This window comes from Galeopterus variegatus, unplaced genomic scaffold (genome assembly GCF_000696425.1).
Source record: "Galeopterus variegatus unplaced genomic scaffold, G_variegatus-3.0.2 Scaffold43, whole genome shotgun sequence".
Classification (NCBI taxonomy): domain Eukaryota; kingdom Metazoa; phylum Chordata; class Mammalia; order Dermoptera; family Cynocephalidae; genus Galeopterus; species Galeopterus variegatus.
The window spans coordinates 538,243-558,400 of record NW_007726154.1 but is presented as its reverse complement, the minus strand read 5'-3'; the positions used below and the strand labels follow the sequence as shown (position 1 = coordinate 558,400).

The 20,158-nt window shown below is 37.9% G+C and overlaps 1 protein-coding gene across 2 annotated transcripts; it reads right to left on the bottom strand.

Annotated features, from left to right (window-relative positions):
* Positions 1-4,870: 4,870 nt before the first annotated feature.
* GNGT1 (guanine nucleotide binding protein (G protein), gamma transducing activity polypeptide 1) lies at positions 4,871-15,484 on the bottom strand. 2 transcript variants are annotated; one of them, XM_008571608.1, is made up of 4 exons: positions 15,415-15,484; positions 14,634-14,778; positions 11,572-11,677; positions 4,879-5,154 (listed from the first exon to the last, which is right to left on the bottom strand). In XM_008571608.1, exons 1-4 carry the CDS (start codon positions 15,437-15,439, stop codon positions 5,026-5,028), a joined length of 405 nt encoding a protein of 134 aa, XP_008569830.1. In that variant the 5' UTR covers positions 15,440-15,484; the 3' UTR covers positions 4,879-5,025. The 2 variants fall into 2 exon arrangements, with proteins under 2 accessions (XP_008569840.1, XP_008569830.1); XM_008571618.1 differs by lacking the exons at positions 14,634-14,778; positions 15,415-15,484 and adding an exon at positions 11,769-11,903 and having other exon boundaries at positions 4,871-5,154.
* Between the last annotated feature and the right edge of the window lie 4,674 nt (positions 15,485-20,158).

Below are 20,158 nucleotides of genomic sequence, written 5' to 3'. Positions count from 1 at the left end.
TTTTGTTTGTTCATAGTTTCTCACCAGGCTCCATCCACTTACCCTCAATGAATGTATTAGAATGAAAACAATGGGCTGCAAAACGAATAAACTTGGGTTGTAGTCCCCGCTGTGCCACTGGCCATCATTGGAAAGTCACTTAAATTTTTCTGGGTTTTGGTTTTCTGATTACTAAAATATATGATGGAGCAGGGGAAGGGGGTGAATCAGTTGAGTTATGATATGACTCTACTTGTATTTATGCGTCTGTATATGATAAGTTACTCTCACAAAGAAAATGTTAGTAGCTTCATTTTCTATACTTGAAATACCAGGATCTCCTGGTCTCAAAGAAGTGAGATCATCTGCTGAAATTTTCCTTGGTAGTGAGCAATGAGCCAAGACAAAAACCCACATCTGTTTGCAGAACCAGTTCACTTCTTTTGATTTCTTATTTCTTAAATTTGAAAGTTTGGTTAAAAATAGCTTAAATAAATTAGTGAACGTAATGAATGTGAATGTGGCCTAAATTAAATCAGTTCAGCGCCTAAATTAAATAAATTGGTTGAATAAATTAATGTATGTCTATCCTAAGTCTTAAAAATAGAATTATTTTGGCCTGAAAATTTCTTCCCTGTGAAATCATCTAGTTACACAAGGATAAATGCTTATAAACCCAAATTGGTTCTTTAGCTTTTTCCACAGTATTATGAGGCTTAAATTAGAGATAAAATACATTAGTCTACTTTTTTAAAGTATTGTCATCAAATAACTCATATCCTAGTATCTTATTAAGTAAATTCATTAGACTAACATGAATCGTGAAATGCTGAAATCTCATGATCACACAGCATTCTGAAAAATGTTTTGTTTGTTGTTTGGTGTTATTTTTCATTTATTTATTGGCAGCAGGTCAGTACAGGGATCCACACCCTTGAGCTTGGTGGTGTAACACCATGCTGTAACTAACTGAGCTGACTGGCCAGACTTCTTGTTTAGTTTTAAATGCTAAAATGATAACACTTTTTTAAAAAACTAAAGGGTATGTATTCTTTATCCCTCAGCATTGAGTTTACTTCCCAGAAAAATTGGTGAGCAATTTTTCATGTACTCTTGAAGAAATATTCAGTCAGCACTATTCAAAAGTTTTGAATAAACAAATTTTAATTAAGCAAATTTTAAAGTTTGTATTAGTTGTGTCCAAATGTAGTGTTAACATGTTCCTTGTATTTTACATATTACCCCTAATAAAAGTTATCTTACAAAATAGTATGAGTAGAAACCATTCTGCTAAACCATTCTACTAGTATAAATGACAGGTGTAACCAGAAATGAACTTTTATTAATTAGCCCTCTGCCTTTTGGCAAATGTTTTAGAGAAATTTGGTTAGTAAAAATAAAAGTAATCATTTTCATTTTTTAATTATAAAGGAGCAAAGACCAGGAAATTTTTACTTTGGAATGCAAAAATAAGGTAGACAACTTTTTGACTATTTTTTTTGATTTATTAAGTATGTTGTTAAAAATCCATATGAAGAAAACTCTAAAAGAAAATATTGAAGGCAGTTATATTGGAATTGATTTTATACTAACCTGAACTTAGAAAAGACCAGGATTCTTGTCTTATTTTATCTTGTGATTTTTTCAAGACACATTTCACTCTGTCTCTCTTTTGTTGGCATAAATGAACTTGGCTACCTCTCAGATTCTTCTCTTCTAAAATTTATAAAGTAAAAGGTGACAATTTGGGCCATTAAAATGATGGTTTTTTGAAGGAAAGTAACACACATTTGATGGTTCATTTGAAAATTGCTTCAATCTGTTAAAACAATCACAGGGCAATTTAAAGGAACTCATTCATTTCATGTAACAAAGTCAAGTCACAAGGTGATCTGTGTCTGATGCTCCAATTACCTTAAATACCTATAATGCATGATATCAAAATGATTTCTCTGATCAATTCTGTTCCTAAAAGACTTTAATTCCCATTACATGTAATTGATTATTCTCATAACTCAGTTTACTGTCCTTTCATGTTAATACATTCTTTTAGGAATTTAGAAAGTTTGATATTAGTTTTCTATTGAAATCTGGCTAAAAATCAAATCAGCCCAAATTAAAAGAACAGTGCGGTGTTTTGTTTTTGTTTTCTTCTTACTAAAGCTTGAACTCACCTATGTGTGCTAAGTAGTGCAAATGATATATTGTGGTATCTATAATAACTCATTCTCACTAACAATATCAGAAAGCTTTGCTGAAGAGCCAAGTGTTAAGGTTGTGCCAGGAGTATGTTTTGTTTCACTGTAGTCTTACCTCATTTTCTTTAATCTAGTAACCCTTGCCCCTGAAATAACAACTTTTGAGCAAACAACAGTTATAGCTGTGTAGTCTGTGGGTCAGTAATGGTTTCATTTCCTTCCTGGATCATCTTTCCGTATACTTTCTTCCTATGATTTCTCTCATTCAGAATTCTGCCGACAATCTGTATTTTTAAGCAAAAAGAAATTTATGCTACTGTTGATTTAATCATTAATTGAGCCAATAAGGATTGTGAATTATCTAATATAAGCACTTCATAAACACTGTCCTTGACTGCTTTTAATTGAATTAAATATTTATGAAGTCAATTAAATTGTAGAGACAATTTGTTAGTTGATATGGCAATTTCAAAAATGAACAGAGCTTCTGGCCTGGGAAATTTACCACGTAGCATTGAAATTGACAATCATACAGATTATAGTGAGAGAAAGTAATGTTAAATGGCTTACCGGATCTACAAAGTGCACTTGAGGTGGAGGGAGGGACAGATAGTCTCAGAAGTGGAGAAGGATTTCAAAAGGCTGAGATGAGATGGAGTGTAGGGACGTTTCAGGTAAAGGAATCAGTATGATGAAATTCCAGAAGGTGGGAAAATGTGGTGTCGTGTCAGGGGTTATTAAACAGTTAAGTTTGCTGACTACAGGAGGTCTACAGGGCTTACAATAGTAGGGGGCATTTATAATGCTTCTTTATATAGGCCCATCTCTGATCGAAGAGATTATAAGTATCCATATAAGGATCTATCTTAATCCCTTATTTTGTACATGAAAATAACTGGTTGAAGTTACTTGTTCAAAGTTCTCAACTAGAAAATGGAAGAGCCAAAGTTTTAACTTAGAATCAGTGGGCTCCAAATCTATCTCCTATTGTAAAATGAAAGCTAGAGATGTTGGTTAAGACTATACATGTTACCGAATGCCATAGTGAAGACTTTGTATTTATTTTAATAAGAAAAAAAAATCTATATATATATATATGTGGAACACTTCACTAAATAATCACTAACTAGCAGACTGAAAACCCCTAGACAGACCACAATTAAATAAATAAATAACGTGTAGATGATGATGGTGCTATGGAGGAAGGGAGAGTGGAGAAGGGAGATCAAAACAGCTGGGGGGTAAATGGAGAGGTTTTCTATAACTTTAAATAGGAAAAGACCTTCTCTAGAGGAAAAAGAGATTCTGTAGTTTATTCAGTTGCTAACTATTCAGCCAGAGACCCAGAAGCTTGACATGAGAAATTCACCAATTCATTTCTCCAGGCCTTTATATTCTCCGAGCCTTTATTTTCTCCATTTCAAAATGAAGGGGTTGGACAAGTGTCAGTAGATATTTGTTGAGCATTTATTATGGTTGGAGTAGAAGGATTCTGAGCAAGGAGCCAAACTTGGGATGAACTTCAGAGTCCCTTCTAAACAAAATAATAAACTATTTTTATCTTGTTTTTAAAAGGATGAGAATTAATTAGCATTTCTGAGTATTCTGGTCACTGAGGTATCCAAGATAGCACTGTAAATGTCAGATAGCAACAAGGAAACACTGACAACAAAAAATAGTTTTTCGATTTGGGCTAATTAAACTTGCCATTTGCTAAAGAAGCAGAAGCAAATTATCTCTCTTAGTCATTAGCACAAAGGTAGTGAAATTTGGCTTATGAAAACTCAATAAGATACCAGAAGGAAACTGATTAGTAGGATGATGCAGGAGATAGCAATGTGTTTATCATTTGCCCTCAACCTGCTGTAGACAAGACTGTGCTGGTCACTCTTCATGGGGATGGGATGGGACAGCATGTATCTTAAAGGATTCTGGAAATTTTGTCTAGTTCCTTTCCCAGTAATAATACTAGTTAACACTTATTGGGTCTTACTATGTGCTAGGCAAAAGTATTATAGATGCACTAGCATATTATTTAACCACCCCGCCCCTACTTATGGGACAGAACCACTATCATCTTCATCCTACAGTAGAAGAAAATGAGATTTAGAAAAAATTAAGTAACTTGTCCAAAGTTAGTTAGGCAGTAAAGTGGCGAGCCAGAACTCACTGGCTTCTAAATCTGTGCTCATAACCTTTATTCTGGCACTGATTAAATTCACTGTGCTGTGTGACCACACATTGAATCTTTACTCTAGTTGGCATTGTAGGAAAAAGTCACATCATCACTGACAAGTAGAATTGGGTAAGAATATAGGAAGAGTTTATGTTACAACTGTCATCATTGACTGGATAGTGAGGGAGAAAGTGAAACAGAAAATAAAATGTCAACAACAAAATTCTTTGCAGCCCATATCCTGCCAAGATAGGTCATCTGCATATTAAAAGAATAGACTTCCTAATTCTGTAAGCAAGAGAAAGGATGGGAAAAATGCCTAACCATAAAATTTCTGGGAAGAATAATATGAGAAAGGGAAGGCAAAAAGCCTAAAACATTAACTATAAGCTGGCAACTCAAATAATATAGACTCATTCATGAAACAGTACTTATTTTTAAAGATGGGTCAATCAATATTTATTGTTAATTACGTGTTAAACCCTGGGCTAAATACTTTAAGAAAAACATAGGCTTATGTGTTATCACATCCCAATTTTTATTGAAAGTTTACATTTATAAATTTAAAACTTCATGTACATGCTTAATAGTATTACACATGAGAAACATTTGTACTGTCATTAAAATTTGAGATATTCCAAGGTTTTCTGGGGTTTTTTTTTTTTGCATTTTTCATGAAATCACGCAGCCTCCTTTGAGTTCCTTAAAGGGATTTTTGTCCTCTGGGATACCCTTTACAAGTGGATCCTCCCCAGATCTTTCTTCAACGTAATCCCTTACTGCTTCACAACATTTGGACACCTTAAAAGGAAGAAAGATATGACTCATTTGGTTAAAAACAGAATACTGCAGATTCCAAGAATTTATTTATTACAATAAGTTTTCATGTTGTCTCTTTTTAACATGATTTGCTCTGCTTTCTACCAATGCAATATACCTTCTAGGAAAGAAGAATGAGCTTGCAGTGGGTGGGATAGTGTCCCCCCAAAGTATAATGTGTTGGAGGCTTGGACCCCACTGTGACAGTTAGGAAGGTGGGAAATCCTATTATAGCAGTTAAAAGGTAGGTCCTTGAAAAGGTAATTAGATTCTGAGGACTGTGCCCTAATGAATTGATTAATAATGGTGGTCATGGGTATGGTTCCAAGGGCATTAAAAGGAGAGCACATGAGAGTCTCTCTCTCTGTGCTCCACCATTTCTGCCATATGAGGTCCCTGTGTTTCTGTAATGCCACCACCAAAGAAGACTCTCATCAGATGTGCTCCCTGGGCTTTGGACTTCCCAGCCTCCAAAACTGTAAGCAATAAATTTCCTTTTCTTACAAATCACTTCTGTTCTAAATAACAGAAACTGACTAATATAGAAAATTGGTACCAGAAGAATGGGTGTGCTTATAACAGATTCTTGAAAATGTGGAAGTGGCTTTGGAACTGGGTAATGGGTAAAGACTGGAAGAATTTAAAGGGCAGGCTTGAAAAAATTTAGCTGTTGGTGGGAGTTTGGAAGACAATAAAGCCAGGGAAAGTTTGGAACTTCTTAGAGATTGGTTAAATGGTGGTGACCAGAATGTTGATAGAAATATGAACAGTAAAGGCCAATCTGAGAAGATCTAAGATAGCAATAAGAAGGAGCTTTTTGCAAACTGGGGCACAGGTCACCCTTGCTATGAACTGGCAAAGAATTTGGCTGCATTCTGTTCATGTCCAAAAGTTTTATGGAATGTGGAACTTAAAGGTGCTGAACCAGGGTATTTGGCAGAAGAAATTTCTAAGCAGCAAAACATTCCAGAAGCTGCATGGCTACTTGCAATGGCAGAGTTATGACAGAAAAGACATGATGTAAAGCAAGAATGTATAATTAAAAGGGAAGCAGAGTATAAAGATTTAGAAAATTTGCAGCCTGGCCATGTGGTAGAGAAGCAAAGAACATTTTCAGGAGAAAAATTTGATGGTACAGCCCAGTGACCATTTGCTTAGTGTATTAGTACAAAAGAAAGGGATTATCAACAGAAGTGAAAAAAGACCTTGAAGGCATTTTGGAAGCTGCCTCTTCCATTACAGGCCCAGAGGCCTAGGGAGACAGAGTGGTAGTGGGCAATAGACCCAAGGTATCCTCCATGGGCTCGCTGCCCAGGACCACATCAGGATGCTGCTCTCCAAACCAGCCCCATAACTGCATTGGCTGCTCCAGCTGTGGCTAAAATGGCCCTATGTGTGGCTGGATCTGCAGCTTTGGAAAATACAAATTGGAAGTCTTGGCAGTATCCACATGGTTTTAAGGTTGCAGGCTTAGAGAATGCTGGAGCTGTGAAGGCTTGGAAGCTTCCACCCTGATTTCAAAGAATGTATGGTAAAGCCTGGAGTCCCATGGAGAGATCTGTTACAGGGGCAGAGTCACTGCAGACAACCTTCACCAGAGCAATGCCAAGTGGAAATGTGGGACTGGAGTTACAGCAGAAAAACCCCACCAGTGCCATATTTAGTGGAGCCATGAGAGTGGGACCACCATGGAGCCCCCAGGTCTGTAGAGCTACCAGTGCACAACGCCAGCCTGGGAGAGCTAAAGCATTACCTGAGACAAAGAAGACCATAGAAGCAGAGCTGCCCAAGGACTTGGGGACCCAACCCCCACACCAGCGTGCAGAGAACATTGAACATGAAGTCAAGGTACATGATTTGTCAGCTTTGAGATTTTTTTTTCCTTTTTGTCTTTTTAACTGACCGGTAAAGGGATCGCAACCCTCGGTGTCGCGCCCGCACCGCGCTCAGCCAGTGAGCGGGAACCAGTCTCCACATGGGATCCGAACCCTCGGCAGGAGCGCCACCGCGCTCCCAAGTGGCGCACTCTCCAGTGCGCCACCGGACCGGCCCAGCTTTGAGATTTAATGCCTGCTCTACTGGGATTCGAACTTGCTTAGGACTTGTTACCCCTTTCTTTTGGCCTATTTCACCCTTTATAAATGGGAATATGTATCCTATATTTGTCCCACCATTGTATCTTGGAAGTAGATAACTTGTTTTGATTTCACATATGGGAGTTTGGACTTTTAGAGCTGAAACAAGTCAAGACTTTGGGGATGAAATGAATGTATTTGTATGTGAAAACTACATTTGTTTTGGGAGTTGGGAATGGAGTGCAGTGAAATGAATTGTGTCTCCCCAAAGTTTAATGTGTTGGAGCCTTGGTCCCCACTGTGACAGTGTTAAGAGGGTGGGGAATTCTATTACGGTAATTGAACCAGTATCTGAAGGCTTTCAAACCACCAGCAGAAAAACCCCACCAATGCCATCCTTAGTGGAGCCATGCCTTGAGAATCTCTCTCTCTCTGCTCCATTTTCTGCCATGTGATATTCCTGTGTTGCTGTAAAGCCATCACCAAAGAACAGCACCAGATGTGTTTCCTGGATTTGGGACTTTCCCAGCCTCTAAAACTGTAAGCAATAAATTTCATTTTCTTACAAATTACCCAGTTCAGTTATTTCAGTTAAAAGCAACAGAAATGGACTAATATAGAGCTGCTTCTTCCCCTGTCCTCCTGGATATCTCCAGACAAAGGATAAGCAACTGGCCACACTCCAACTAAGGGCTCCCAGTAGACACTGCCTCCAGCCTCTTCAAAGGAGACAAGATCCAGGGATCAGAACACAGCTGGCAACACAAGTCAAGAATGTCAGCAGAGTGAATACTGATGAAATCTTTTCCTCATTCCAAAAATGTGACTTGTGAAAATGGAAGGGAATGAATAATTATTAAATTCCAGACTTATCACCACTCCTGGATTCTCAGAAGTATACACATGTTATTTTTCTTTAAACTCATCTACAATGATTGATCATGACAGTGTATGAAGTGAGCTCCAAGGGGTCAGAGACCTTTGGCTGATTTGTTCCGTGTATCCCAGGCATCTAGAACAGAGTCTGCATTCAGCTGGTGCTCAGTAAATAAATATTTGCTGAACTCAGTCATTCATTTTGTTTATGATCTTGTTTCTCACTCATCTGCACCATTATAGTAATGACATAGGAAAAAATCAGGCTTTAGTATATTAATGGACTCAGCCAGAGCTTGTTACTGTATCATTTAACAGTTCTTCTAGAGAAAGGCATATATTTACATATATTCTCTATATATGTAAATACAAATGTATGTATGTACACATACATATACACATCTGGGATCAAATTATTCTATTCATACTTTGCTAGCTTCAGGTTGTTTTGTTTTCAGTTAATATGTCTTTCATGACCGTAACACAGAACAATTTCCTTTTTTGGCAGTCCCATTAAGTAGCTGTTCCATAAGCTATTTAACCAATTTACTGGGTTTTCTCAAATAAAATCTTTATGCAATTTTACATGAAAGTTCCAAGCAACATTAGACATAAAATTTAAGATTATTTTACAACTGTGCAAATTAATTATCTACATTTTAGAACAAATCACTTCCAGGGGCAAGGAAGCATTGGTCAGGTTCCTTCTTCACAAGACGGTACTTGCAGATTTACATACACTTGTGAAATATGCAGCAATTTAGATTCACTTTTTTCCCTTTCTTCAATGGTCCCACACTCTCTCCCAAATGCCAGCTCTTTTGGTCCCACCCAGATGCCAAGAACAGATGCCTAAATCACTGTTATTTATTCAGGAATCAGTTATGTTAGGGGTTGGTTTTAACAGTATCTGGCTGGGATCTGAGAAGCAATAAATTACTTAAAATCATATATGTGTATGTGCTTGAAAATTATTTCAGTGAGGCTTATTATAAGTATGTGTAGTTTAATACAGGGTTACATGGCATAGTGGAAAGAGCATGGACATCAGATTCAGGCCACCTTAGTTAAGGTTGTTCATCTAAGGTTCAGTTACTTCGTCTATCTAACAGGAATAGCAAAATTGGTTGTATTAAGTGCCTAACAAGTGCCTGATAAAAGAAGATGCACAATCAAATGGTAGTTACTCATATTTTTAACTATAACTATAAAGATTGTCTTTGGTCACTGCCTATTACGTTGACTTGTAGTGATTGCGAATCTGTCACCTCTAGAAACTGGATGCAAAAAGTTGTCTTTGACAATGCTAGTGCCTTGATGTCAAAATGGATTGAGGGATACCAAGAATTAGTGTGGCTCATATATATCAATAATAATAATAATAATAATAACAGAAAGCATTTACTATATACCAGTCATTGTTCCCAGAGATTTGCATGTATTATCTCACTTATTCTTCCCGATTGCCCTCTGAATTAGATGCTATTATACCCATTTTGAAGAAACAGAGGCATAGGTTAACTAAATAACTTATGTGAGGGTTACACAGGCATAAATTTGTTGTGGATCCGGAAGCTTAACTGGGAATATGGTTCCAGATTCTATCCACACAACCATTTGTACTGACACTATGTTATTCTGTATCAGAGCTAGGGGGTTAGAACCTGGAACGCTCTCTCTATATATAACAGAATAAATTTTATGTTTCACCAAAATTCATATGTTGAAATCCTAACCCACAATGTGATGGTATTAGGAAGTGAGAGGTCTGTGGGAGGTGATTAGGTCATGAGGGCAGAGCTTTCACAAATGGGATTAGTGTTCTTATAAAAGAGATCCCAGAAAGCTGTTTTGCCCCTTCCACCATGTGAGGACACAGGGAAAGACAGCAATCTACAAAAGAGGGAGTGGGTCCTCACCAGACACCAAATCTCCTGGTGCCTGATCTTGACTTCTGAACTATGAAAAAAAAAAATTTCTCCTGACTTCTAGAACTATGAAAAATAAATTTCTGTTGTTCATAAGCCACTCAGTCTATGGTATTCTGTTATAACAGCCTGGACAGACTAAGACAGTGTGTGTGTGTGTGTGTGTGTGTGTGTGTGTGTGTGTGTGTGTGTGTGTAGTTTTTGTGGTCTGATATTAAATTAGTTTGACTTCCAAGAGCAAGAAGACATTGAGTAATGGGGAAAAGAAATTCCAAAGGCTGAGGAAAAATGATGTATGTGATGTTTACCCAAAATAAAAATTCCAAAGTGAACTCACCACAATTGAATAATAAACATGAAAACAGCCAAATTGCCTATGAAACAACAATCCTGAATATATAAATAATAAAACAGCTTTTGGATATGTCAAATAAGGAAGAAAAATAACTCTCCTTTAACCCAAAAGTTTATTTTCCCTGAATTATAAAGATTAAGACGCTAACTTGTTGGTGTGTGTTCCAGGCTTTTGTGTTGGTTATCCATTTAATTTTATCTCTATAGCAAAACATGTTTTGCCTGTATTGAAAGGGCAATAGGGAAGTTTGAGACCAGTATAAACACAAAAGAAGCTAAAATCTCAATTTTGAGCAAAGTATGAAGATAATACAAACTCCTTTTTTCACTTTGTCCTGATAAAATGAGATTCTTAAAAAATATAATATTTGCTGTTATCACTTGCGGAGGAGTTTTTGTTCCACTAACTTTCCTAAAACGAAGAGATCTAAAATACATATCTATGTTTTCCAAACCTCTGTCATTGTTTGTTTGGTGGAAACTGATTCCTTTGACATTTCTGTTCCTTCTAACGGCATAGAGCTCCTGGTAACCATTTCCAAGATCTGTCAGATGTTTGTAGGAGGAACCAGTGAGTTCTTGTGCTTGAACTTATCTTTATTTGCAAACGAATAGAATGTACTCATTTATTACTGACCATGACAGTGCTGGAGAGGATGAGGTCGTAGCTTAAAGTATTTCAACAATATCAAAATATTGCATCACATAAAAAGAGCATCAGTTTAGCTAAGTAAAAACAAAATGCCTATGTGTGTTGCTGCATTTCATTGTTTAGCTAAAGTATGGTCTGTGTGTCATGTTCTTCCCCTACTTCCTCCCCCCCCCTCTCTCTTCCATCCCTTCTTTCCTTCCTTCCTTCCTTTCTTTGTCTTTCTTTTCTTTTTTTAAACAACTCTTTCAAAACGTGAAAACATTCTTAGCTTAGTCGTTATACAAAAACAGGCTAAAGACTGGGTTTGGCCTATGGAAAATAGTTTGTCAACCTCTTAATTTAGAGTCTAAATTAGGAGACAATTGTGATTATTAATTTTCTTAATCTCTGATGAATTTTTACATGAACAATTTATTTTTAACTACGTTGAGCCTCTCCAGTCCGTGTCTTCTAACCTGATATTCCCACCGTGTCTCTATCTTAAAATAAACTTCAAAAGAGAGCAGCAACTTACCAGCATTCTTTCCAGTGTCACTTCTTTCTTGAGCTGGTCAACTTCCATCTTCAATTTGTCCTTTTCTGTCAGGTCCTCAATATTGATCACTGGCATCTTTTGCCTGCTGAAAAGGTAGAAGGTTTGTGCATATACCTGAATCGATGGATTTACTTCGAGTCAATCTTAGCCAACCTTTCCCGCAGCTCATAACTTACCAAGTAAACTGTTCTTTGCTTTATTTTAAATTTTCTATGATAACCAATTTCTCATGAGCTCTCTCTGAACAATTCCAGCACTGCATGCTAGCCTTCGGACTTTAAAGCTTCTTCATAATCTTCACTAATATGATTAAATCAAGATCTGACTCTAAACACCTGCCAGTAGGTTTGTAGGGAGGGGTCAGTTTGGTCAGTACATGATCTAAATTACTTAAAGCTCTTCTTTTCCTCTGGTCTTTTGCACAGCGTAAAATTTGGGATTTCCAAACCTCTTGTCTAATTCCAAAGCCTGCCACCATATTATTTATGCCATTTAGCTTACTTTGAGGTCATTTTGAGGACTGTATATTAATCCCCTAGATTGCTAGAGTATTTAATCTGGTATTAGAAGAGAACTATATAAAAAGTGTCATTATAAATTCACTATAAATAATAGATTGAAATGTGAACCAATAGAATAGAAACATAGTAAACAAACTTTTAAATGAGAAACTAGTATTTAGAGGTTTTTCTCCCAACAATACCTGGAATTATTATTTTCCAACTGATTATGCGTATTCATGGGGTACAAAGCTGACTATCACCACCTGTGTCCAAGATGCGATGATCAGATCAATGCTATTGGTATGCCCATTACCACAAATTGCCATTATTCTCTGTGTCCCCCACTCAGCCTCTCCACAACCTCCCTCCCCCTCCTATGGAACTGTCATAATGAATTGGATAACAATGATCAGCAAAAAAGGAGGTTAAAGGAGACATAGCAAGTCTGATCTAGCAAAGTACATCATGCAGGATGAATAGACACTTGCTTCTGCCCTCTTAGCAATCTCTCCTCTCTTCAATTACATCAATGAATAATGGGGAAGATGGCTCAGTAGCTGGTGGTACTCCTATGAAATTGCCTGGGAAAATATTACATTGTAGCCAAGTGTCATCATGCCTACAATCTCTCTGTTTTTGGTCCTCACTTTTTCCCTTTAGTCTCTCTAGTCCAATTTTTATAATGTGTTATTTTTATAAAAGTAGACATATTCAGATCACATGCTGCTCCTGAGAACATAACATTGCACATCTACATGGAAATACTCTACTAATAATATATCAGCAACTAACTTGTTTCCTTGTATTTATATGATGCTTTCATTTCCAAAACCTTTGAGAAAATAGTATTTTACTTCTTAATTTTATAATAACCTGTTTTTCTCTGAGAAGAGGATATTTTTAGAAATAAATGCCTGTGTAAGCCAGCACAGTGGGTACCTGAGCCCAGTGTTCCCTATGCTTTTTATGTTTGCTATGCTGTTCTTTATTCTAAGAAACAATATGAGAATGAAAAGGTTATTTCTTGCTGTGTAATAATTGTTTGGTAGTCTAGAGCCTATTCTCAACTTTATTCTCACCTTCCTTCCCACCCCTTTTTGACAATATATAAAACTTCACAAGTATTTCCGCTGACCATTTTTACGTGTTGAAACTGACCTTTGTACAATTTTTCTCCATTTTGGAAAACTTTTCCGTTCTACTAGTTAATAACTCTGATTTCAGCATGTGTAAGAATCACTTTAGGGAACTTGTTGAAATATGTGCCCAGCCTAAGAGATTTTGATTTAAAATTCTGAGACAGGGCTTAGGATTTCATTTTCTCTATTCTAGGAAGCACTACCTATTACTGCCAACAAAATGATCATTCACTGGTACTTGCTAGCTGTGTGGTCTTGACCAAGTTACTTAACTTGTCTGTGCCTCAGTTTACTGGGAAATAGGAGCAATAATATTGCACACCTCATAGATTGGTTGAAAGGATTAGATGGAGGTAATGCAGGTAAGGACTGTGTAACAGTGTGTATGTAGCACAAAGACAGCACTCAGAACATGTTAGCTGTTGTTATTCACTCTATACCTCTACGCTTTCTTTTTTTTTTTTTTTGGTCCGGCAACGGATCACAACCCTCAGTGTTGCCCCCGTACTGGACCGGGGACCGGCAACGGGATCGCAACCCTCGGGGTCGCTCCTGCGCCTCGCTCAGCCAGTGAGCGGGAACCGTCTGTATGTGGGATCCGAACCCTCGGGCGGGAGCACCGCCGCGCTTCCCAAGCGGCGCACTTATCCAGTGCGCCACCGGGCCGGCCCAATACCTCTACGCTTTCTGACTACACTTTCTTAGATGGCACCCACTGACAGGTAACTTTACAGGTGCTCTTAAAGGATGTCATGTGCACATGGTTTGGCTCCTTTAATACCATGCATAGCAGATGCTGTCATTGCTCTGCCCACATCTCCTTTTCCAGGGTGAGGTATTCATTGTTCAGCAGCTACAGATGTTGACCGTCAAGGGCAAACCTTCTGCACAGGTGGGTCCTTGGAGGATAGAAACCATTTCACCTGGTGATTCCTGGGAGATTATGCCCCTATCTGGACTGTGAGAGTGACCTGTAACAAATGGCTGGCTGATATGTCATCCTAACAGCCTACTCCCCTTGTATCTGGGCTGAAAATCTTTGTCATAACTGAGAACCATCCAGAGCACTCATGGGCTCAGGATGATGCTAGACTTCCGAAACCACACTTTTGGCTAACTTCTCCACCTGCCCCATCCTGCTTTCCTCTCTCCGTCCGAGGTTTCTCCTGAGTGCTCACACTCCATAAATCACTTGGACAAGAACCTCTGTGGTAACCCAACCTAAGACTCAGTGGATTATTAGAGTCTTTACCAGAGAGGCAAAACTGTCATTACTTTTATTCCCTCATTACAGCCTATTTTTTCTGTATATTGAAGAGAATCAGTAAGTGTTGATAAAGTCACTTAACCTATGTCATAAATATTCACCTAGACATAGAAAAACATTCAAATTCTTTACCTCCATTTTATTAACAAATGACGTCTCAACTGTAAAATCCTGTGATTCACCATGTTTAATATATTTAACATTGAAAACACTTCATTTAGAGGAAGTATATTGTTAGAAGATTCGAGAATGCTTGCCAAATTCGATGGCACAGGTCCTGTATGAAAACAATCAGAGTGGAAATTAAAATTTTTACCTCCCTCAAAGACATCCAGATGCACAAAGAAGGACAGCGTATATTGTCTTCATGGAGATTCCCAATGTTCAGAGTTATATTGAAGCCAAGGAGTCAAAGAATTCAGTTGTAACGCCATATACTTTTCTCACTATCCTGTTTTACAGGTGAGACAAAGGCAGTCCAGAGAGTTCGAATGCCCCAAATCACACAATGAGAGACAGTAGAGCTGAGATTAACAACACAGGTGTTTGTTTTCTGGTCTGGGGTGGTTTTCACTCCAGCATACTTCTCTCAGCTACTCTTCTTCTAGCTAGTGTAGGGGAGTGGGTTCGTTTTTTCATAACCCAGAATTACATAGAAAGAAAAGTCCCGGTGGCACTATATTCTCCACCTGTCCTTCATATTCTAAGCTTTCAGGTTGGGCCACCTTTCCACGGAGTCTTAAGAGGAGCTTGATCAGATTACTGGCACTATTGCCAACCATCCCCATCCCGCCTTTAGTCAGAAAATAAGGGGAAGACTGCATACCTACAGCCAAACAAGCTAAGGTAGCTATTACAGCTAACCCAGAGGGAAAACATTTAAGAAGCCCGGTTAAGATGTTTGCCCTTTTACCTCCTCCTCCATCCTGCACCACCATCAGAGGATTTAAGGTCCTAGAAAGCAAAGACAGAAGGGGGGGAGGGAGTATCCCAGAGTTGTACCCCATCCAGAGATCCATGATTCTCAATGGATGTAATACTGCCTCCTAGAGGCCTTTTGAAAATTTCAGGTTGTGTACTATGTCTTTGGAGGGTTTTCGTGGATGTAGAGGAGGGATGTGGGGTATCATGCATTTCCCAGGGCCCTGCTGCATAAGATGAGCTGTCCCTGGGCCAGCCCATGGCTCACTTGGGAGAGTGTGGTGCTTGATAACACCAAGGCCACAGGTTTGGATCCCTATTTAGGGATGGCCAGTTAGCTCACTTGGGAGAGCGTGTTGCTAACAACGCCAAGTCAAGGGTTAAGATCCCCTTACTGGTCATCTTTTAAAAAAAATAAAAAATGAGCTGTCCCACATCTCAGCATGACTGTCAAATATGATGTCAGATATTCACATAGACAAAAACCGTATTTATAGTTATTTGAACCTTGAATCTCACCTCATTTTATATTTGAACCTAAAATATTTTTTATGGCTGTTCTGTGCACTGAATTTTACCATAATGAAAACATTTTATAAATAAAAGAAAGATCATGCACCAAGAATTTTTTACTCTTTCAGAAAATCATGTCACTCACTGCAGTCATAAGCATGTCACATGTGTTCTTCTGGATTCTTAGCTGCTGTGTCCATAGTGATTCTACACATAAAAAGCACCTGACCATTTCATTACGTATAGTCATTATGAAGATTGCATATTGAAACTCATTTTCATTCTTTATCATTTTCTGGGTTTTTTTTTTTGTATTTTTGTAGAATCCATGCACCATATTGATAATAAAAAATGAGCCATTCTGAAATATTTCCCAGGTTAGATGGGACTTATGGTCACAGAGCCCCAGAACAGAGGAAGAAAATGCATATTGCCTTGACTTTTCTTGGTCTTAAATAGCAGGATGAGTTTTTAATAGCCAAATATGGCAAACAATGATGATATTTGTTTAAAGGATTGTTAAGGGAGTAGCTACTCTTTGGGAAATAGGAATTAAACATAGCAGAGTTGGTGAGGCAATTTCTGTAAAAACATAAAAAAAAATTTTTATTCTTAAATCGCAATACACTGAGAATTCTAAAAAAAAAAAAAATGGTTACACTGACAAAGTGTAGAAAAGAAAGGCAGATATGCTTAGCAATGCAAACAAGTCATGGGGCTCAGGACAGAGGGGTAGGGAGCTTCTCTACCTACATCATGTGTTAGTGTTTTCTTCAGCACTTGGGGAGGATAGAACTGTATAGAGTAGCTTAAGGGTCTCATAACAGTCTATAGAGTTTCTGTTAAGCTTTTTGCTAATAAATTTTAGAACTGAAATAAGTAAGTGTAAAGTTTGAGGGCTGGCTGCTTTCTGTTTGCTTGTACACATTATACGTAAGTGTGTTTTGAAGTAAGAATGCCTGATAAATAAAATATTTAACTTATGAAGGCTAGATTAGGGAGAAAATATTCAAGTTATTTTCTAGAAGTCCTTTGTTTTACACAGAAGATTAATCACAGATTCGTTGAAATAGAAATGTTGCCAGCACACTTTAAATATTATATGACTTATAAATACTTAGTCTGACACAATTTTTCAGAAATAAATCTGCTATAACATGCACAATAAGCTTGTAACTATATGGATGTAAATTTACTTATTCTACACTATTTTAAAAAATCCTGATATTCTACTTGCGACTGACTGTAAAAGGATAAGCCAACATTTTATTCATTCATTCAACAAATATTTACTGAATGCCTATTATGGGCTAGACATGATTCTAGATGCATGAGAGTAGAGCAGATGGAAAAATAATAGATAAAACACTTTGCCCTCAAGGAATTTACATTCTAGTGAGGGAGACAGATAATAACAAGACACAAAAGTAACATACACCATATTTGGGATAAGTGCCAAGGAGGAAAATAAAGCAGGAAAAGAATAGGAATAGAAAGTGTCAGAAATGTTTCAATTATGAAGAAGGTGACCAGAGAAGCCATCTCTGAGATGGTGTCACTTGAGTGAAGACCTGGGGGAAAACAGGACTATGCAGGTATCTAAGAGAAGTCATTCCAGGGAACAGCAAGTGCAAGGGGAGCAGTGGGCCGGCGTGAGTACTAGGAGCCCAGTGAGTATGGGAGAAGAGAAGTGTGCAAAATCAGTGATCATGTAGGTCTTGCAGGCCGTTGCAAAGACTTGCTTTATTCTGAGTGGCTCAGGGAACATTGGAGGGTTCTGAGTAATAGAGTGACATGATCACTTTGGCACCTATTTGGAGGCCAGAGCATAGCGGGCAAGGGTGGAAGCAGAGAAGAGGCAAGTGCAGTAATCAAGGTGTGATATGATGGTGGCGCAAGCCAGGGTGCTAGGAGCGGGTATGGGGATGGGTAGCAAGATTCGAAATATATTTTGAAAGTGAAGACAATAGAACGTGTTGACAGAGCAGATCTAGAATGAAAATGAAAGGAAAAAGTCAAGATGACTCTGAGGTTGTCAGCCTGAGCAACTGGAAGAAGGGATTTGCTATTTCCTGAGATCAGGGAGATTATGAGGGAAAAAAACCTAAGTGTGAGATGCCTATTAGCTATTCATTTGAAAAGACAGTCTGGAACTTAGGGAAGAGGCCAGAGTTTAGGAGAGAGCCACAGGAGAACACCCAGAGTAAACGGAAAAGAGAGAACAAAGGACTGACTCTGGAGCACTCTAAAGTGATGGAGAGGAGATGAAATTAACCAAGGAGAGTGAGTTTGCTGTCCTGAGGACTAAATGAGACGACATCAGCTAATAATTTTTGAGCACTTACCAGCTACTCTGCCAAATACTTACATGCAATGTCTTTATGTCTATGTATCTACTCTTTTCTTTTCTGTCTTTTTACCTGGGCCAATAAAATGAAAGCAGCTAACGTTATTCAGTAAATATTTATTATGTAATTACCATAGCCAGGCATTCCTTTGATTGTTTGGGGTTGAAGCAGCAAACAAAATCATCTTTCTTAACTCTTATTGTGTTTATAACTCATCACTGTATAGATCATTCTTTTCAGTTGACTTATTTTTTGTCAGATAAAAGATAGTTTGTATTTTTGTTTTTTCCCCCAACTTATCAGGTTTATCACAAATTTTGTCATATTTGATTTTTGAAAGCCAGTTGCTTCTGTATCAGTTGCTATTCTATTACATGAATACTGTTCTTTCTCAACATTTTTAAGGTACAGGTGACTTACAGACATCCGAATATATTCTATGACAACTCACTTTCTTCCCCAGAACTACTCCGTTTCTGTTTCCACTGAGCCATTTGAGTTTTTGAGACACTTGAAAAGAAGAGGAATAAAGTTGCTAGCAAGTGATTTGTTTATTCCACAGAGGTTTTTAAAACCCTACTTGGCACTGGGATGGAGTGGTGAATAAAACAGGTGAGCTCATGCTCCCACAGAGATTAAAAACAGTGAGAGGAATAGGCAAGTGAAATAAAACTAACAAACATAGTAATTTCAAAAGATAAATGCTATATAGATAATTTGTGATACCATAATATCATAAAGAGTGACTGGGATGTAGAGCAACCTCACACAGACTGATTTAGAGGTAGTACCAGTGGCACCAAAACGCAGCTGCTGAGAAGGAGACAGGGCCGTGCAGATCAGGAAAGGAGCATTTCATGCAGGGAGAAGGACCAAGCAGAGCCAACAGCTCATGCAAAGGCACTGAGGTGGGAACAAGCTTGTACTGGGAGAATGTAAAACAGTGTAGTTTGAGGATGGCAAGATCAAGGGAGAATGAGGGGATGAAGTTAGTCAGGGAAACAGTGGTCAGATCACATAGAGCCTTGCGAACCATGGTAAGAAATCAAATGAGAAGCTAATAGAGGGTTTCAATTTTATTTTGAATAAGAGGTCTTACGTGTAAAAAACAGTGACATGGTCTTACGTGTAAAAAATAGTCTGCCTGTTGTGTGTGGGTTGGGTGGGAAACAGAAGTGAAAAAAAAATTTAAGTAAGAACTTAATTCAGTGGTCCTTTAAGAACTGATAGATTTGAACTACATTGGCTGTCATGGCTGCAAAGAGATATGGGCAAATTAAAAATAAGATTTGAAGGTAGAATTGAGAGGCCTATTGATGGATTGGGTAACAAAGGGATTAGAGGTATCAAGAATGACTCCAAAGATTTTGCCTTGAGAATTGAAGAAGTGTCATTTACAGAAAGGAGAAAGATTGGAGATACATGACCACGACTTCCGTTTATGACACGTAATATGAGACATCCAAGTGTAGATGTTCAGTAGATATAGATATTTGCAATTCAGAGGACAGATCAAGACTACATGCAAATACATGTACATGCACATAGATATGTGCATGTAAAGTTTATGTGTATATTTATTCAAAATTATGTAAGAGTATACTTAGAGAAGAGTTCTCAAGGTGGAGCCTTGGGTCAGCCCAACCTCTAATGGTGAGCCAGGTGAGAAGGACAGATTGACCAAAAAGGAGTAGTCAACTAATAAGGGAAAACTAGAAGAATGTGGTATCATGAAGACTAAATGAGAAACATTTTAAGAATGAGGAAGGATTTGAAGTTGCCAAATACTGATGAGAAGTTAGACAAAATATAGTTGAAAAAAGTGGTCTTTGATTACCTTAGTGACAGCTGCTTTGGGTGTCACATATATTAGAA

Coding starts and splice junctions, on each gene's coding strand:
- GNGT1 (XM_008571608.1), bottom strand. CDS start 15,439: ATGGTGGTGCAGGATGGAGGAGGAG. Junction 14,779..15,414: donor GGTGCAGGATGGAGGAGGAG/GTAAAAGGGCAA, acceptor GTTTTCATACAG/GACCTGTGCCATCGAATTTG. Junction 5,155..11,571: donor TGACACTGGAAAGAATGCTG/GTAAGTTGCTGC, acceptor CTTCCTTTTAAG/GTGTCCAAATGTTGTGAAGC.